The sequence below is a fragment of the Lithobates pipiens genome, unplaced genomic scaffold, assembly GCF_037356315.1.
Source record: "Lithobates pipiens isolate NorthernLeopardFrog02 unplaced genomic scaffold, aLitPip1_a1.2 Scaffold_16, whole genome shotgun sequence".
Classification (NCBI taxonomy): domain Eukaryota; kingdom Metazoa; phylum Chordata; class Amphibia; order Anura; family Ranidae; genus Lithobates; species Lithobates pipiens.
In genome coordinates, this window is record NW_027507748.1 from 365913535 (window position 1) to 365929313 (window position 15779).

At 42.0% G+C, this 15779-nt stretch overlaps 1 protein-coding gene across 1 annotated transcript in view; it reads left to right on the forward strand.

Annotated features, from left to right (window-relative positions):
• The window catches only part of VAV1 (vav guanine nucleotide exchange factor 1), a 125555-nt gene that overhangs the window by 32381 nt on the left and 77395 nt on the right, over positions 1-15779 (forward strand). The window contains exon 2 of the mRNA XM_077482066.1: positions 6519-6635. Coding sequence (XP_077338192.1) covers positions 6519-6635 — 117 coding nt within the window. The remainder of the gene's footprint in view (positions 1-6518; positions 6636-15779) is intronic.

Consider the following 15779-nt stretch of genomic DNA (forward strand, 5'->3'; position numbering starts at 1 on the left):
TATTGAACAAGAATGTATAAGACAGGGGTAGGCGTAGGCAACCCCCGACACTGGTGCCACAAGTGGCACGCAAAGCCTCTTTTGCGATCGTCTGCTTTTGTGATGGGAAAGAGATTGGGTGCAGTTCTGCTGGGGGGGCGGTCCTTGTTTCCAGGAGAAGGAGGACTGTCATGGCCCCCTGTTAAATCCAATCGCAGTCCTGCTAGCCCCACCCACCATCTGGAGGAAGATGACCCACTTAAATTTTGCCACTACCAATCTCAGAAAGAAGGCATTTCACTGTGATTGAGAAAACCCCAATCAGGTGACAGTTTGTAGAATTACTGTTAAGCTTCTGGGAACTTTGTTGAAATTATTCCTGAACCTTTGCGTCACTTACTACTAAACCCCTTCACTCTGTGTCCCTTTAAGACACACCCAGTATTCAGCGCAGTGAAAATCACACCCAATTGTTCCTGTGGCACAGAGCTCCGCACTTTTTCTCAGCAGCGGGGACCCAACTTATGATCCTGCACACCGGCCCATTCCTTTTAGAAAATACCCCTGACCTGAGTTCATCATTACACATCCATTCCAGATGCTTCTATGTGACATCACATACAGCCTCTATTCTTGTGCATATTGCTGGATTGAGATCAAGGTCAGATAAGTATAAGGGGAGTCTGAAGAGGGGAGCTGCATACTGAAGTTTTTTTTACCTTATTGCAGCAAATTCATTTTAAGGTAAAAAAAAAAAAACCTTTAGGCTTTAGAACCACTTTAAGGTTGTCTGAGTTATTGAGGCCTTATCGAAAAGATGGAAGCAAATTATGTACACTTATTAAAGCGGCGTTCCACCCAAAAGTGGAACTTCCGCTCATTGTACTTCTTCCCCCCTCCGGTGCCTTTGACACCTTTCGGTGGGGAGGGGGGACAAGATACCTGTCTTTCACAGGTATCCTGCCCCCACTTCTGAGAGCCTCAGCCATGGGTATTTGCATCATCGCTGGGGCTCCCTCCTCTTTCCCCGGCCAGCGGGACAGTAGGAGAGAGGAGCGGAGCCTCGCTCATGCACAGTAGGGTTCCAGACGTGAAGCCGTAAGGCTACACTGCCGGGTACCCTTACTTGCAATGGAGACAGCAACACGCGACAGCTGATGGAAACATCAGCTGTGGTGCCAACATCGCTGGACTCCAGGATAGGTAAGTGCTTGATTATTAAAAGTCAGCAGCTGCAGTATGTGCAGCTGCTGGCTTTTAATTTTTGCAGTGGTGCATGGACCTCTGCTTTAAATCTCACCAGGGCTTTTTTTTAAGCGGGAAGGTGGAGGAACACAATAATGGCAAGGTGTGCTGGAGGGTCTATTGCTGCTGGGGATATATTGTTGCTGGAGAGGATCATCTATTTTTGCAAGGGGGTCTATTGTTGCTGAGAGGGATCTACTGTTAAGGGAAAGGTCTATTGTTGCTTGCTGCTGGAGGGTCTATGATTCTGCTTTGTTGGAGCTCTGTTGTTGCTGCTGGGGAGGTATTTTGTTGCAGGGGGTCCATTGTTGCTGGGGGGGTTCTATTGTGTGGGGGACCTATTGTTGCTAAGGTGGGGTATTGTTGCTTACTGCAAGGGATCTATTTGACTGTCTTTCTTGTTATCATTACCAAATTCCATGCAAATCACTTAGTAGCACAAAAAGGATACTTGGTTCTGTGTCCTATCAAAGTGGTACTGGAAGGTGGGTAGGAGGTGGAACCAAGGGATGGTGCTCAGAGGTGAGTAGGGGGCAGAAACGAAGCATGGCTCAGAATTGGGGAGTTCCTGCACCTAGTCTCTAAAAAAAAAAGCCCTGAATCTCACCATTACTACTCAATGACAAAGGTCATTCTACAGCTCTCTTTTACTCATATGAAGGATTTGCCATATCAACAATTTTAATTATGCTGAACAGCTGAAAGAACATTTGAAAATATTAGATGAGGACCTAGAAAATTAATTAGCTGTCAGACAAGGTTCCAAAACAATTACCTGCACATCCTGAGACAAAGTTTTGTTAAGACTTAATTTTGTTCTTAAAACGTCTTGTAATCAACAATACTAAAAGAATAAAATTGCATTTTAACACAACTTTGTCCCATGATGGTTTGACCTTAATTTTGGTAACTAGTCGAAATTGTGGAGCACAGAGATTGTGCACTTTAGAGCACAGAAAACCAGATTGGCATGTGAATAGGTAAGTTTTTTTTTTTTTCTTTTCCATTTCAAATCAGTTAGACTAAGTAGAAGTTATCATTTATCTGTTACAATGGAGCTGTGTATCAAGATGTCTAAGGTGATATACAGTATCTCACAAACGTAAGTAGCCCCCATTTTTGTAAATATTATATTATATATTTTCATGTGACAATACTGAAAAAAAATACACTTTTTTTACAATGTAAAGTAGTGAGTGTACAGCTTGCATAACAGTGTAAATTTGCTGTCCCCTCAAAATAACTCAACACACAACCAATAATCTCTAAACCGCTGGCAATAAAGGTGAGTACACCCCTAAATGAAAATGCCCAAATTGGGCCCAAAGTGTCAATATTTTGTGTGGCCACCATTATTTTCCAGCACTGCCTTAACCCTTTTGGGTATGGAGTTCATCAGAGCTTCACAGGTGGCCACTGGACTCCTCTTCCACTCCTCCATGATGACATCACAGAACTGGTGGATGTTAAAGACCTTGCATTCCTCCACCTTCCGTTTTAGAATGCCCCACAGAGGCTCAATAGGGTTTAGGTCTGGAGACATGCTTGGCCAGTCCATCACCTTTACCCTCATCTTCTTTAGCAAGGCAGTGGTCATCTTGGAGGTGTGTTTGGGGTCGTTATCATGTTTGAATACTTCCCTGCGGCCCAGTCTCTCAAGGGAGGGGATCATGCTCTGCTTCAGTATGTCACAGTACATGTTGGCTTTCATGGTTTCCTCAAAGAACTGTCGCTCCCCAGTGCCAGTAGCACTCATGCAGCCCCAGACCATGACACTCCCATCCCCATGCTTGACTGTAGGCAAGACACACTTTGTACTCCTCAACTGGTTGTAGCCACACACGCTTGACACCATCTGAACCAAATAAGTTTATCTTGGTCTCATCAGACCACAGTACATGGTTACAGTAATCCTTGTCCTTAGTCTGCTTGTCTTCATCAAACTGTTTGTGGGCTTTCTTGCGCATCATCTTTAGTATAGGCTTCCTCCTGGGACGATAGTCATGCAAACCAATTTGATGCAGTGTGCAGCGTATGGTCTGAGCACTGACAGGCTGACACCCCCCCCCCCCCCCCACCCCTTCAACCTCTGCAGCAATGCTGGCAGTACGCATACATCTATTTCCCAAAGATAACCTCTGGATATGACACTGAGCACATGCACTCAAATTCTTTGGTCAACCATGGTGAGGACTGTTCTGAGTGGAACCTGTCCTGTTAAACCACTGTATGGTCTTGGCCACCATGCTGCAGCTCAGTTTCAAGGTCTTGGCAATCTTCTTATAGCATAGGCCATCTTTATGTAGAGCAACCATTCTTTTTTCCAGAACCTCAGAGAGTTCTTTGCCATGAGGTGCCATGTTGAATGACCAGGATGAGAGAGAGAGAACGATAACACCAGATTTAACACACCTGCTCCCCATTCACCTTGTAACACTAATGAGTCACATTACACCGGGGAAGGAAAATGGCTAATAAGGCCCAATTTGGACATTTTCACTTAGGGGTGTATTCACAGTTATTTTGAGGGGACAGCAAATTTACACTGTTATACAAGCTGTACACTCACTACTTTACATTGTAGCAAAGTGTAATTTCTTCAGTGTTGTCGCATGGAAAAATATAATAAAATATTTACAAAAATGTGAGAGGTGTACTCACTTTTGTGAGATACTATACTTTCTCTTTGTACTATATCTTGTCAATAACTGACCCATGTTTGGCAATTTTAAATTTGGTGTATTTATCACATTTCAGTATACAATCTCTATTACTTAAACCAAATCCTACCCTGCCAACCAGGCTAACCATTTTTTGCCTTCTGAGAAAAAGTTTATCACAAAGCAGGATGGTTCTGAGGTATGGTCTCAGTAGAAATTCTAAACATGGTGTTAATTAACTTAATGTCTTTTCCATTAAGTTGGCACTTAACTTTTTTTTAACTTCAATAAATATTCACTTAAAAAAAAAAAAAAAAACCCCAAGAGCAAGCTGGTTAATGTTTTATGAATTTCTTCATGTGTATTTAAAAAATGTTAAAAAGCGATTAGAATCTGTAATGTTGTATGTACATAAGCACAGCCATATTTGCTCATTTTATATGTAGTTTTCACTTCCTGATTTACTATGCTACTCAATAGCTGTGCTTAAAGAGCTGGGTAAAAACGATTTTTTATTTTTTTTTGGGGAGGTTGCATGAAAAAAACTGACAGCTCCGGTCGGAGACGCTGTACTAACTACCGTATTTATCGGCGTATAACACGCACCCCAAGTTTAGGAGGGAAGTTTAAGGAAAAAAACTTTTAGGAGGCAAGTTTAAGGAAAAAAACCTTACATTTTAAATGCCCATCAATGTAGCCTTCTACTGTCCCCCTGCAGCCCTCCACTGTCCCCCTGCAGCCCTCCACTGTCCCCCTGCAGCCCTCCACTGTCCCCCTGCAGCCTTACACTGTCCCCCTGCAGCCCTCCACTGTCCCCCTGCAGCCCTCCACTGTCCCCCTGCAGCCTTACACTGTCCCCCTGCAGCCTTACACTGTCCCCCTGCAGCCCTACACTGTCCCCCTGCAGCCTTCCACAAAATTGCAGTATGGTTAGTTTTAAATTTACCGCCGCCGCCATCTTCGGCTCCTCCCGCCGCGATCTTCGGCTCCTCCCGCCGCCGCCGTCGAGATCTTCGGCCCCTCCCACCGCCGCCGTCGAGATCTTCGGCTCCTCCCGCCACCGACATAGACCGAGCCGAGGGTACTCGGCTACTCGGCTACTCGGCTCTGCTCGCAGTAATGCCCCCTTGTCCTGGCTCCTGTGATGGACACAACACCGGGCCAATGGCGGGACGTAAAGGCAAGGAGGCGGGACTGGGCGTGACTGAGAGCGGAGCCGAGTACACAGTACACTCGGCTCAGCTCGGTAAATGTCGGCGGCGCTCTAAAGAGTGCAGATCGGCGGGGGGGATCGGAGTATAACACGCACCCATGATTTTCTCCCGATTTTAAGGGGAAAAAGTGTGTGTTATACGCCGATAAATACGGTATGTGAGGTTATTCCAACAATCTCCCCCGCTGAACTGTTGTGTTCTGACTGAGTCGGCTGCTGGTTTTCCAGCATACACATGCAGCATATCCGGACAGACCGACATACACATGGGCAGAATATCAGTCGTTTCTTTTTGAACTGGCAAATGTCTCCCGACATTCTGCCTGTGTATATGGGACTTTACTGCATCTTCTCACAATGCTGTTGTGCATGTTTATAAATCGGATACGTAATTGAAAACAATGCACTCCATGTGTGGCTGATCTTATCTGAACAGTTGTAAAGAAAAGAGGCAGAGTTACCACAAAATGTATCTATGTTCCCTCTAGTGGCCAATCTATGTATTGCTAGATTTCATACAGTAGTAATAATTTTGAAAACCGAACCAAAGTTTTAAATCACGTAAAAACTTATTTTAAAGTAAGCATTGCAATAGTACCTCAAATTATATTACCATAAATACAAAAAGAGCAGAAATAGTCAAAACTGTTTTTCAAAGCTTAAAGGGGTTGTTTTTTTTTTTTTTTATAACAAATATGTCACACTTAAATTTGTTTTTAATAACAAATATGTCATACTGAAAAACCATGAGGGCCGGTTCACACTGCAGGCGAGGCGAGGCGACTCCGACTTGCCTCGCCGCGACCTGCCGCGACCTCAGCGGCAACTTACAGATGACTTCTGTATAGAAGTCAATGCAAGTCGCCCCGAGGTCGCCCAAAAGTAGTACAGGAACCTTTTTTCTGAGTCGGAGCGACTCGAGTCGCTCCTCTCAGAACGGTTCCATTGTACAGAACGGGGGCGACTTGCGAGACCGAGGCGAGGCGAGTCGTGTCGCCTCGCATCGCCCGCTGTGTGAACCGGCTCTAAGGGTTTACAACCCCTTTAAAGGATAAGTTCACCAACATGTCACATCCGTATTCAGGGGGTAACATGTTACTGATGCTTTTAAAGGCTCCCAATAAAAAAAAAAAGCAAATTTTTGTTCCTTTAAAACTATGTGCATTTAATATTTGTTTACAAAGGTGAACTTGTCCTTTAAGTGAACAAGCTGAAGATAGGAGCTGGTTGCCAGACACAGCTGCTCCAGAGTCTGTCTACTCCAGTTTTGATAAACTCCCCCACTATACCAGATTCTGTTCTACCAAACCCTGCTTGTACATTTTAGTTTTTAAGGTGTATTTCTGCTTTAATGTAACTAGAAGTGAATTGATATATTATATGTTAGTGGCTGTTTGCTAAAATTGACTTTCTCTTTGCAGTTCCTTTGTTTGAAGAATATCCGAACATTTCTGTCTACCTGCTGTGAAAAGTTTGGGATGCGTAGGGTAGATCTTTTTGAGGCTTTTGACCTATTTGATGTGAAAGACTTTGCCAAGGTAAACATTTGAAATGAATAAGAATTTAGAAAATTGTTTAATTGATTATTCAATGCCAATGAGAATACTCTCCTCATCAAACGATTCCACAAAAACTGCTTTTCTTTTAACCAGCCGTATTTAGGTTACTTAACCACTTGACCACTGGGCACTTAAACCCCCTTAATAACCAGACCAATTTTCAGCTTTCGCTGCTCTTACATCTTGAATGACAATTACTCAGTCATGCAACACTGTACCCATATGAAATTGTTGTCCTTTTTTTCACACAAATAGAGCTTTCTTTTGGTGGTATTTAATCACCGCTGTGTTTTAAATTTTTTGTGCTATAACAGAAAAAAGACTGAAAATTCTGTAAAAAAATAAATAAAATTTTCTTTGTTTCTGTTATAAAATTTAGCAGATTAGTAATTTTTCTTCATAAATTTTGGCCATAATTTATACTACTACATATCTTTGGTAAAAATAAGTACAAATTGGTGGATATTATTTGGTCTTTGTGAAAGTTATAGAGTCCACAAGCTATGGTGCCAATATCTGAAAATTTATCACACCTGAAGTACTGACTCATTTCTTGAGACCCTAACATGCCAGAAAAGTACAAATACCCCCCAAATGACCCCTTTTTGGAAAGAAGACATTCCAAGGTATTTAGTAAGAGGCATGATGAGTTTTTTGAAGTTGTAATTTTTTCCCACAATTCTTTGCAAAATCAGGATTTTTTGTCCACCAAATTATCATATTATCAGGTTATTTCTCACACACAGCATATGCATACCACAAATTACACCCCAAAACACATTCTGCTATTACTCCAGAGTATGGCAATACCACATGTGTGAGACTTTTACACAGTGTGGCCACATACAGAAGCTCAACATATAGGGAGCACCATCAGGCGTTCTGGAGCACCCAGGACAATTCTGACATTTCTCTTCTACATGTAAAAATCATAATTTATTTGCTAGAAAATGACATAGAAACCCAAAACATTATATATGTTTTTTTAGCAAAGACCCTAGAAAATACAATGGTGGTCGTTGCATATTTTTATCTCACACGATATTTGCGCAGCAAGTTTTCGAACGTTTTTTTTTTTGGAAAAAAAACATTTTTTTGCTTAAAAAAATAACAAAACAGTAAAGTTAGCCCAATGTTTTTGCATTATGTGAAAGAGGAAGTTACGCTGAGTAAATAGATACCTAACATGTCACCCTTCAAAATTGCATGGAATGGCGCCAAACGTCGCTACTTAAAAATCCCCATAGGCGACGTTTTAATTTTTTTACTGGTTACAGGTTTTGAGTTACAGAGGAGGTCTAGGGCCAAAATTATTGCTCTCGCTCTAACATTCGCAGTGATACCTCACATGTGTGGTTTGAACACCGTTTTCATATGTGGGCGGGACTTACATATGCGTTCGCTTCTGCATGCCAGCTCACGGGGACAGGGAGCGCTTTAATTTTTTTTTATTATTATTGTTCATTTTACTTTATTTATTTTAGTTTGACACTTTTTTCCCCCCCCAAAAAATTTTTGATCATTTTTATTCCTATTACAAGGAATGTAAACCCCTTGTAATAGGAATATGGCATGACAGGTCCTCTTTACAGTGAGATATGGGGCCAATAAGACTCCACATCTCACCTCTAGGCTGGGAAGCATGAAATAAAAAAAATTTAAAAATGATTCTGGCTTTGATCGTATTGAGGAGTCGGTAGAAGCACTGGAGGGCGGCGGGAGGGGGGGCATCCCCTCTCACCTCCTGTAAGAACGATCAAGCAGCGGAACAGCCGATATGATCATTCTTATGGTGTAGGGAATCGCCGGCTGAAAAAGCTGATATTTAGCTACACCCATCATTCAGATATCCCCGCACAGTCAAGGACAAGTCAAGGACTTCATATGACAGCCGGCGGGTGGGAAGTGGTTAAAATGCTTCTTTTTTTTTTTTTTTTAACACAAAGTTGTCCATTTATACAATATTTCTAACACATAGCATGTACATACCAAAAATGACACCCCAAAATAGATTCTCCTACTCCTCCTGAGTACGGCGATACCACATGTGCGAGACTTCCAAAGCCTGGCAACATACAGAGGCCGAGTACATCCAAGCATGGCTGAGCATGGCCGAGCATGGCTAGGTATCACCGAGTATGGCTGAGTATTGCAGGGTATCACAGAGTATGGCTGAGCATGGCCGAGTATGGCTGGGTATTGCAGAGTATCGCAGGGTATCACCGACTATGGCTGGGTATTGCAGGGTATCACCGAGTATGGCTGGGTATTGCAGGGTATCACCGAGTATGGCTGGGTATTGCAGGGTATCACCGAGTATGGCTGGGTATTGCACCGTATCACCGAGTATGGCTGGGTATGGCAATTTATGGCAGAGTATTGACAGGGTATTACAGTGTATTGCTGGGTATTGCAGAGTATTGGCAGGGCATTGCAGAGTATTGGCAGGGCATTGCAGGGTATCACCGAGTATGGCTGGGTATTGCAGGGTATGGCTGGGTATTGCACCGTATCACAGAGTATGGCTGGGTATCACCGAGTATGGCTAGTTATGGCAATTTATGGCAGAGTATTGACAGGGTATTACAGGCTATTACAGTGTATTGCTAGGTATTGCAGAGTATTGGCAGGGCATTGCAGAGTATTGGCAGGGCATTGCTGGGTATTGCAGAGTATTGGCAGGGAATTGTGGGGTTAATTGTCGGCGAGCAGTGTTGTGGGCACTCTGGTATTGCAGAGCATTGGCAGGGCATTGCTGGGTATTGCAGAGTATTGGCAGGGAATTGCGGGGTTAATTGTCGGCGAGCAGCGCTGCTGACACCGATCTCTCCCCTTTCACTGTACCGATCGGTACAGAGAGGGGAGGGAGGAACCGGCATCATAACATCATTTGATGGAGCGATCACGTGGTAAATGGCCGTGATGAGCAGCCATTTACCGTGATCCGTGATGCGCCGGTTCCTGTGGGGGTGCGCAAGAGCGGAATTCTGGGAGGACGTTATAGTACGTCCTCCCATGGTTAAGAAACCGCCCTGTAGCCCTCATTTGGCTATGGTCCGGTTGTTAAGTAGTTAAATAGTGAGTTTCCTTCAGCCTGAACTAGATCATTAAAGCGGTAGTAAACCGCCATGCTTTTTTGTTTTTAAACCTGCAAGGTAACGTTATAATGTGCATATTATGTGAAACTTACCTTAGAACGAAAACCCTCAAGCGACCAACTGTCATCGGTGACAGGGCTTCCATTCTTCACCCATCTTCCTTCTGGTTTCATGTCCTCCAGCCCTCTGATTGGCCGTGTCACGATGACGACGCATGCGCGCAGGAGCCTCATGGTCACTGGCCCATTCAGAATTAAAGCGGTAGTAAACCCACTGAATTTTTTTTATTTTTTTTCATACTTGCCCGGGAAAAGGCATACTAGCTCATTATGCAATACTTACCTTAGAACGAGGCCCTGACATCTCGCCCGATACATGTCGAGGGAGCTGACATGTTCCCTCGGCGTGTCTTACAGATATCGCGGCTCCGGCGATGTGAGTGGCTGGAGCGGCGATATCGTCACTCCCGTGCATGCGCGTGGGAGATTTCTTTCCAGCGGGGTCTGGCGTCTGCCGGGCTTCCAGCTGAGAAACCCCTGTGCACATGTGCCACTGCAATCAGTGGCTCATTGCCAGGGGAATATCTCCTAAACCATACAGGTTTAGGAGATTTTTTTTTTTACCTACAGCTAAGCCTTATTATAGGCTTACCTGTAAGTAAAAGTGAAAAATAGAGTATACAACCGCTTTAAATATCTTCTAAATGGTGCATGCTTAGGAGATATTTATGTACCTGTAAGGAAGCCTTACTATAGGCTTACCTATGGTGCCTTGAAAAATTATTCATACACCTTGAAATTTTCCACATTCTATCATGTTACAACCAAGAACGTAAATGTATTTTATTGGGATTTTATGTGATAAACCAACACAAAGTGGCACATAAATGTGAAGTGGAAGGAAAATGCTAAATGGTTTTCAAAGTTTTTTTTTTTAAATATCTAAAAATTGTGACATGTGTTTGTATTCAGCCCCCCTGAGTCAATACTTTGTAGAACCACCTTTCTCTGCAATTACAGCTGCAATTCTTTTTCGGTATGTGTCTACCAGCTTTGCACATCTAGATAATGACATTTTTGCCTTCTTCTTTGCATTTTTTTTCTTTGCAAAATGAATATGCCTTGAGCTAAACCATTCCATTGTAGCTCTGGCTGTATGTTAAGGGTCGTTGTCCTGCTGGAAGGTGAACCTCAGCCCCAGTCTCAAATCTTTTGCAGACTCCATCAAGTTTTCTTCTAAGATTAGGCTGTGGACCTTAACTGTGGATCTCTGCAGCTCCTCCAGAGTTACCATGGGCCTCTTGGCTGCTTCTCTGATTAATGCTCTTCTTGCCTGGCCTGTGAGTTTAGGTGGACGTCTTGGTAAGTTTGCAGTTGTGCCATACTCTTGCCATTTTCGGATGATGGATTGAACACTGCTCCATTAGATGTTCAAAGCTTGGGATATTTTTTTATTACCTAACCCTGCTTTAAACTTCTCCACAACTTTATCCCTGACCGGTCTGGTGTGTTCCTTGGCCTTCATGATGCTGTTTGTTCTCTAACAAACCCCTGAGAGGGCTTCACAAAACAGATTTATTTTATACTGAGATTAAATTACACACAGGTGGACTCTATTTACTAATTAGGTGACTTCTGAAGGCAATTGGTTCCACTAGATTCTAGTTAGGGATATCAAAGTAAAGAGACTGAATACAAATGCACACTACACTTTTGAGGTATTTATTTGTAAAAATATTTGAAAACCATTTATAATTTTCCATCCACTTCACAATTATGTGTTGTTCTATCACATAAAATCCCAATAAAATAAATGTACATCTTTGGTTGCAACTTAACAAAATGTGGAAAATTTCAAGGGGTATGAATACTTTTTCAAGGCACTGTATAGGTAAATGTCAACCATGGGAGTTTATGCCCAAATTAATATATCCCTATAGTAAAGCCAGGAAGTTAGAGTGAAAATAGCAGTGTTTATTTGGAAGATGTTTGTGCATGGAGAGTTCTTAAAGACAATAGGCAACAATAAAATGATAAAACAAATTTAAAATAACAAAAATAAATACAAAATAAATAACATACCAAATAATAATACAGACACTAATAAAACAGTTTTGAGAATAGTGTATATATATATATATATATATATATATATATATATATATATATATATTATAATAATAAAATGGTTCTAGGCTATTTTATACAGATGTGAGCATCTCTTACTCCCCAATAAAGAGTGATTCCCTTAATATGAATCCGAGTTGCTAGACCCTGGAATCCAGGCCATGTGTCCCAGATCTCCTGCTAACATTGTGCCATATATTGTGCAAATTTCTGCTGGGGTTCTGATTAACTAGACTAATTTGTCGCCGTGGCCTGCTCTTTTGGCCCCTGCAGACTAAAATGAAAAAACAAACTAACAGTGTATGACCAGCTTAAGTGCCCCATGTCAACTTTGCAATAAATGTTTTTTGTATTGCGAAAGTGTTGCAAAGTATCAGCTTATTGATTGTGCGTATGGAGGAAGCCGTGGTGTTATTTGACTATGCTGCTTCACTGTCTTAGGTTCACACTATTGCAGGTGTGGTGAAGTCTGTAAGTCGCACATCTTCCTGCACCCGTAGCCAAGACATGTTGCTCTTTAGCAAACACATGAGGGTGCCATTGATATTTAATGAAACCCACACACATTGGAAACCATGGCATGCTTTTAGGCACGTGAAACCTCCCTTCTCCTTTCTCTTATTTTTTATTTTTTTCCCCTTTCTTGCTTTACCTGAGTGTCAGGGTTCCAGAAGACCTGACATTGAGGATAAAGAACAACCACATCCACTTAGGCTAGGGTCCCACTTCCTTTTTGAAAATGTGGCCTGCAAGTGCAGTGCTGTTCCCAGTGGGGATCCCCTGCATTTTTCTGTGTGGGTGGTTGCGGGAACAATTGCAGACCTGCTGTAGGAACCCAGCCATACAAGTGTGAACCTAGCCTTAGCTAATGGTATAATACAAGAACCACCATATTCCTAGGTGTCAGGGACATTCATGCCTCTGATCACAGGACGCCCCATAAACGTAGACAGGTACCAACCACTGATATAAATAATAAAAAAAAAAAACAATTACTGACAAATATGAAAATAAGTGTAATGTAGTATTTAAAAAAAATAATAACTTTACACATATCTAGCCTGATTAAAGAATTTCATAAACAAAATGACTTTAATAAAAGAGTGTTGGTGAATTTGTATAATGCCTGAAACTTTAGTCTGCTTATTTTGTCAGTACATTAAAGCAGTATTGAACACAAAACTGAAAATATAATATATTGCACCTTACCAATCATTAGATGTGTTTCCTGCATTGGTTTTATTTTCCTCTGTTTTCACCTGGTGATCTGGCCAGTAACACACCTCCTGTATTGAAGTTGCCCCCACTCTGGATAAATGAGCACAGGGGGCACCTTTCAGCAGCAGCAATGTCCGTCTGGGGGGCGGGGATTGTTAAATGTACTAGCAGATTTAAATACACTAACAAATTGAAGCTCAAACTCCAGCTAATATTTTATAAGCAGTTACATAAAGCAGTTTTTTTTGGATGAAGGCTTTACATAAATCAATAAAAACTGATCATTGTAAGCATCTCGGTCAGTGTTAAATGGTTTGTCTCATCTTTGTAACTGATATATTCTGCTGGAGAGCTTATTCTTTTGAAAAACAACAGGCTTACTGGTTGGATCAGTAGGTGAAAATAGAAGAAAGAAAGCCTAAAAAATAAAATGATTGTAAGCATTACATCTAAGAATTGTCAAGCTGCAATACAATAAATGTTTGCTTCTGTTTTTTATACCACTTTAAATTACCATGGGGAGTGTTTTACATTTACAGAGGTTTATGTGCTATGTGAACCTACAGCGAGACACAGGCTGTTTCAGTTCCCGTGTGGGTTTCACTCACTTCCTGTTGAGTCGTACCCTTTTTGTTACTGCTGGGAAACTCCGTCTCACAGCATCACTTCTGAATAGAGAAGACACACAAGCTCAACAGTCCAAAGTGATGACATTTTGCTTAGTTCATCTTAACAATCACGAAAGAGGGCACAGCATTTCAAAGTGTGTTAGACTGCTTAGATTTCACTCCTCCCACCAAAAAAACTAAAACATTTTACATGCATGTTCCAGGTCAGTAATTTAGGAAGTACTGAAACCAGCAACATCCATGCAACCAGTGCTTTGAATAGGAGGACATCAATACCAGCCACTATAATTCTCTCTATGAAAGCCACTATTGACAAACTTTGGGCTGTTTCAGTATGCAAACGCAGTTCGCTTTTAATCAGTTTCATATGCTTATGAGATCATTCAGAATTCGATGACAGGTGCAATTGTGCTGCTGTTGTATTCTTATAGAGTTGTATGGGTATAAAAGCAGTTCTTATGCAAACAAAGCCTGTTGACACAGGCCCTAGAGTAATGTCATATAGTCATCTTTAAAGCATCTGTTAATCCTGTCCTCCCACACTAATGACTTTGCAGTGAAGGCAATTTAAAAAAGCTTCAGAAAATTAAAAGAATAAAATCGTTTCTTTCCTCATTTTAGTTATTTTTCATGTGACCTCTGAGTTGCTTTCTTCTGGACTGCAAGCAGAAAGAAGCCACAGCAGGTCTTGGGTACTAATCATGCCATTGTTGGCTTCATCATTACAGTTCCCAGGCTCCTTTGCTTTTTTATTTTCCATTGCGGGGTCACAGTATTCAATGATTGACAGCCAGTGGGTCATTGCAGACACAATGTGTGTCAGCATGTTGTACTGTACTCCCAGTACAGGAGCTCTTGATATAGGGGGACAATGTTACGGCACCATTAGGGGCCTGTGATTGTTGATTTCACACTATTACAAGAAGAGCTAAGAAAGGTCTGAAACTGCCAGAGTCAACAAGTAATCAAATAGGATTTTTGATTTACCAATAAAAAAAGGTGATTGGACACTGCCAAAAATGAAAGCTACAGGGACATAACCCCATATAAATATCTCCCACTCCTAGCAAGCCTCAGTTTTATAATAAGCAATTAGAAAAGATGCTAAAGAACAGAGGGGAGTGACCCATGTCCTGTACTGTACTACAATAAACATATTTTACTGGTCAGTCAAAAAATCCTATTTTCTTAGTCTTACAGTACAGGATACAAGATCTTAGTCATAACCATGGGAAATCCAAAACCAGTCCAACTGAGGGAAAAGCAGCTTACACCTGAAACTTCCATCAGAGAAGTCCTGAACATCCATGTGGTAAAACTTAACAAGCTTGTGAATAGAAGAACCAATGAACCCTTGTGCATATCTGAACCTATGAAGCATTAACAGATATGGCCAATTGCACATCAGCAGACAAGTGAGGAACTTTATCCTTTAGACCAGGGATATACAATTAGTGGACCCCCAGCTATTGCAAAACTACAAGTCCCATCATCCCTCTCGGTGTCATGCTCGTGGCTGTCAGAGTCTTGCTATGCCTCATGGGACTTGTATTTCTGCAATAACTGGAGGTCCGCTAATTGCATATCCCTGCTTTAGACTATAGGCTCAAATAATGACTTGTCCAAGTCACCTAGCAATGGTGGCGCAAGGAGCCCCCTGCCAAAATTCTCACTGCACGCACTATGTCACAACATTGGAGAGAAATTTCCTTGGGATTTTTGGAGCAGAAAATAAGGATGGGAGGACAATATCCTGGCAGAGGTGCAAGGAGGAAACCACCTTAGGGAGAAATGAGGCTGTAGGCCTCAGGGTAGCCTTGTTCCTGTGTAACAGTAGGAAAGGCTCTTTACAGAATAAGGCTACTAACTCGAAGATCCTTCTTACTGAGGTGAAAACATTGTGAAAGTCCAGTGAAGCGAGTGAGGTCAGATAAGGGAATATCCCTAATAGGGCCAGTCTATTCCTTAAGGACTGAAAGAACCAGGGTAAAGTACAGGGGGAGAAATGTGTGCATCACAAAAGGCCTTAACAATGGAATAAGAGGGCAACGG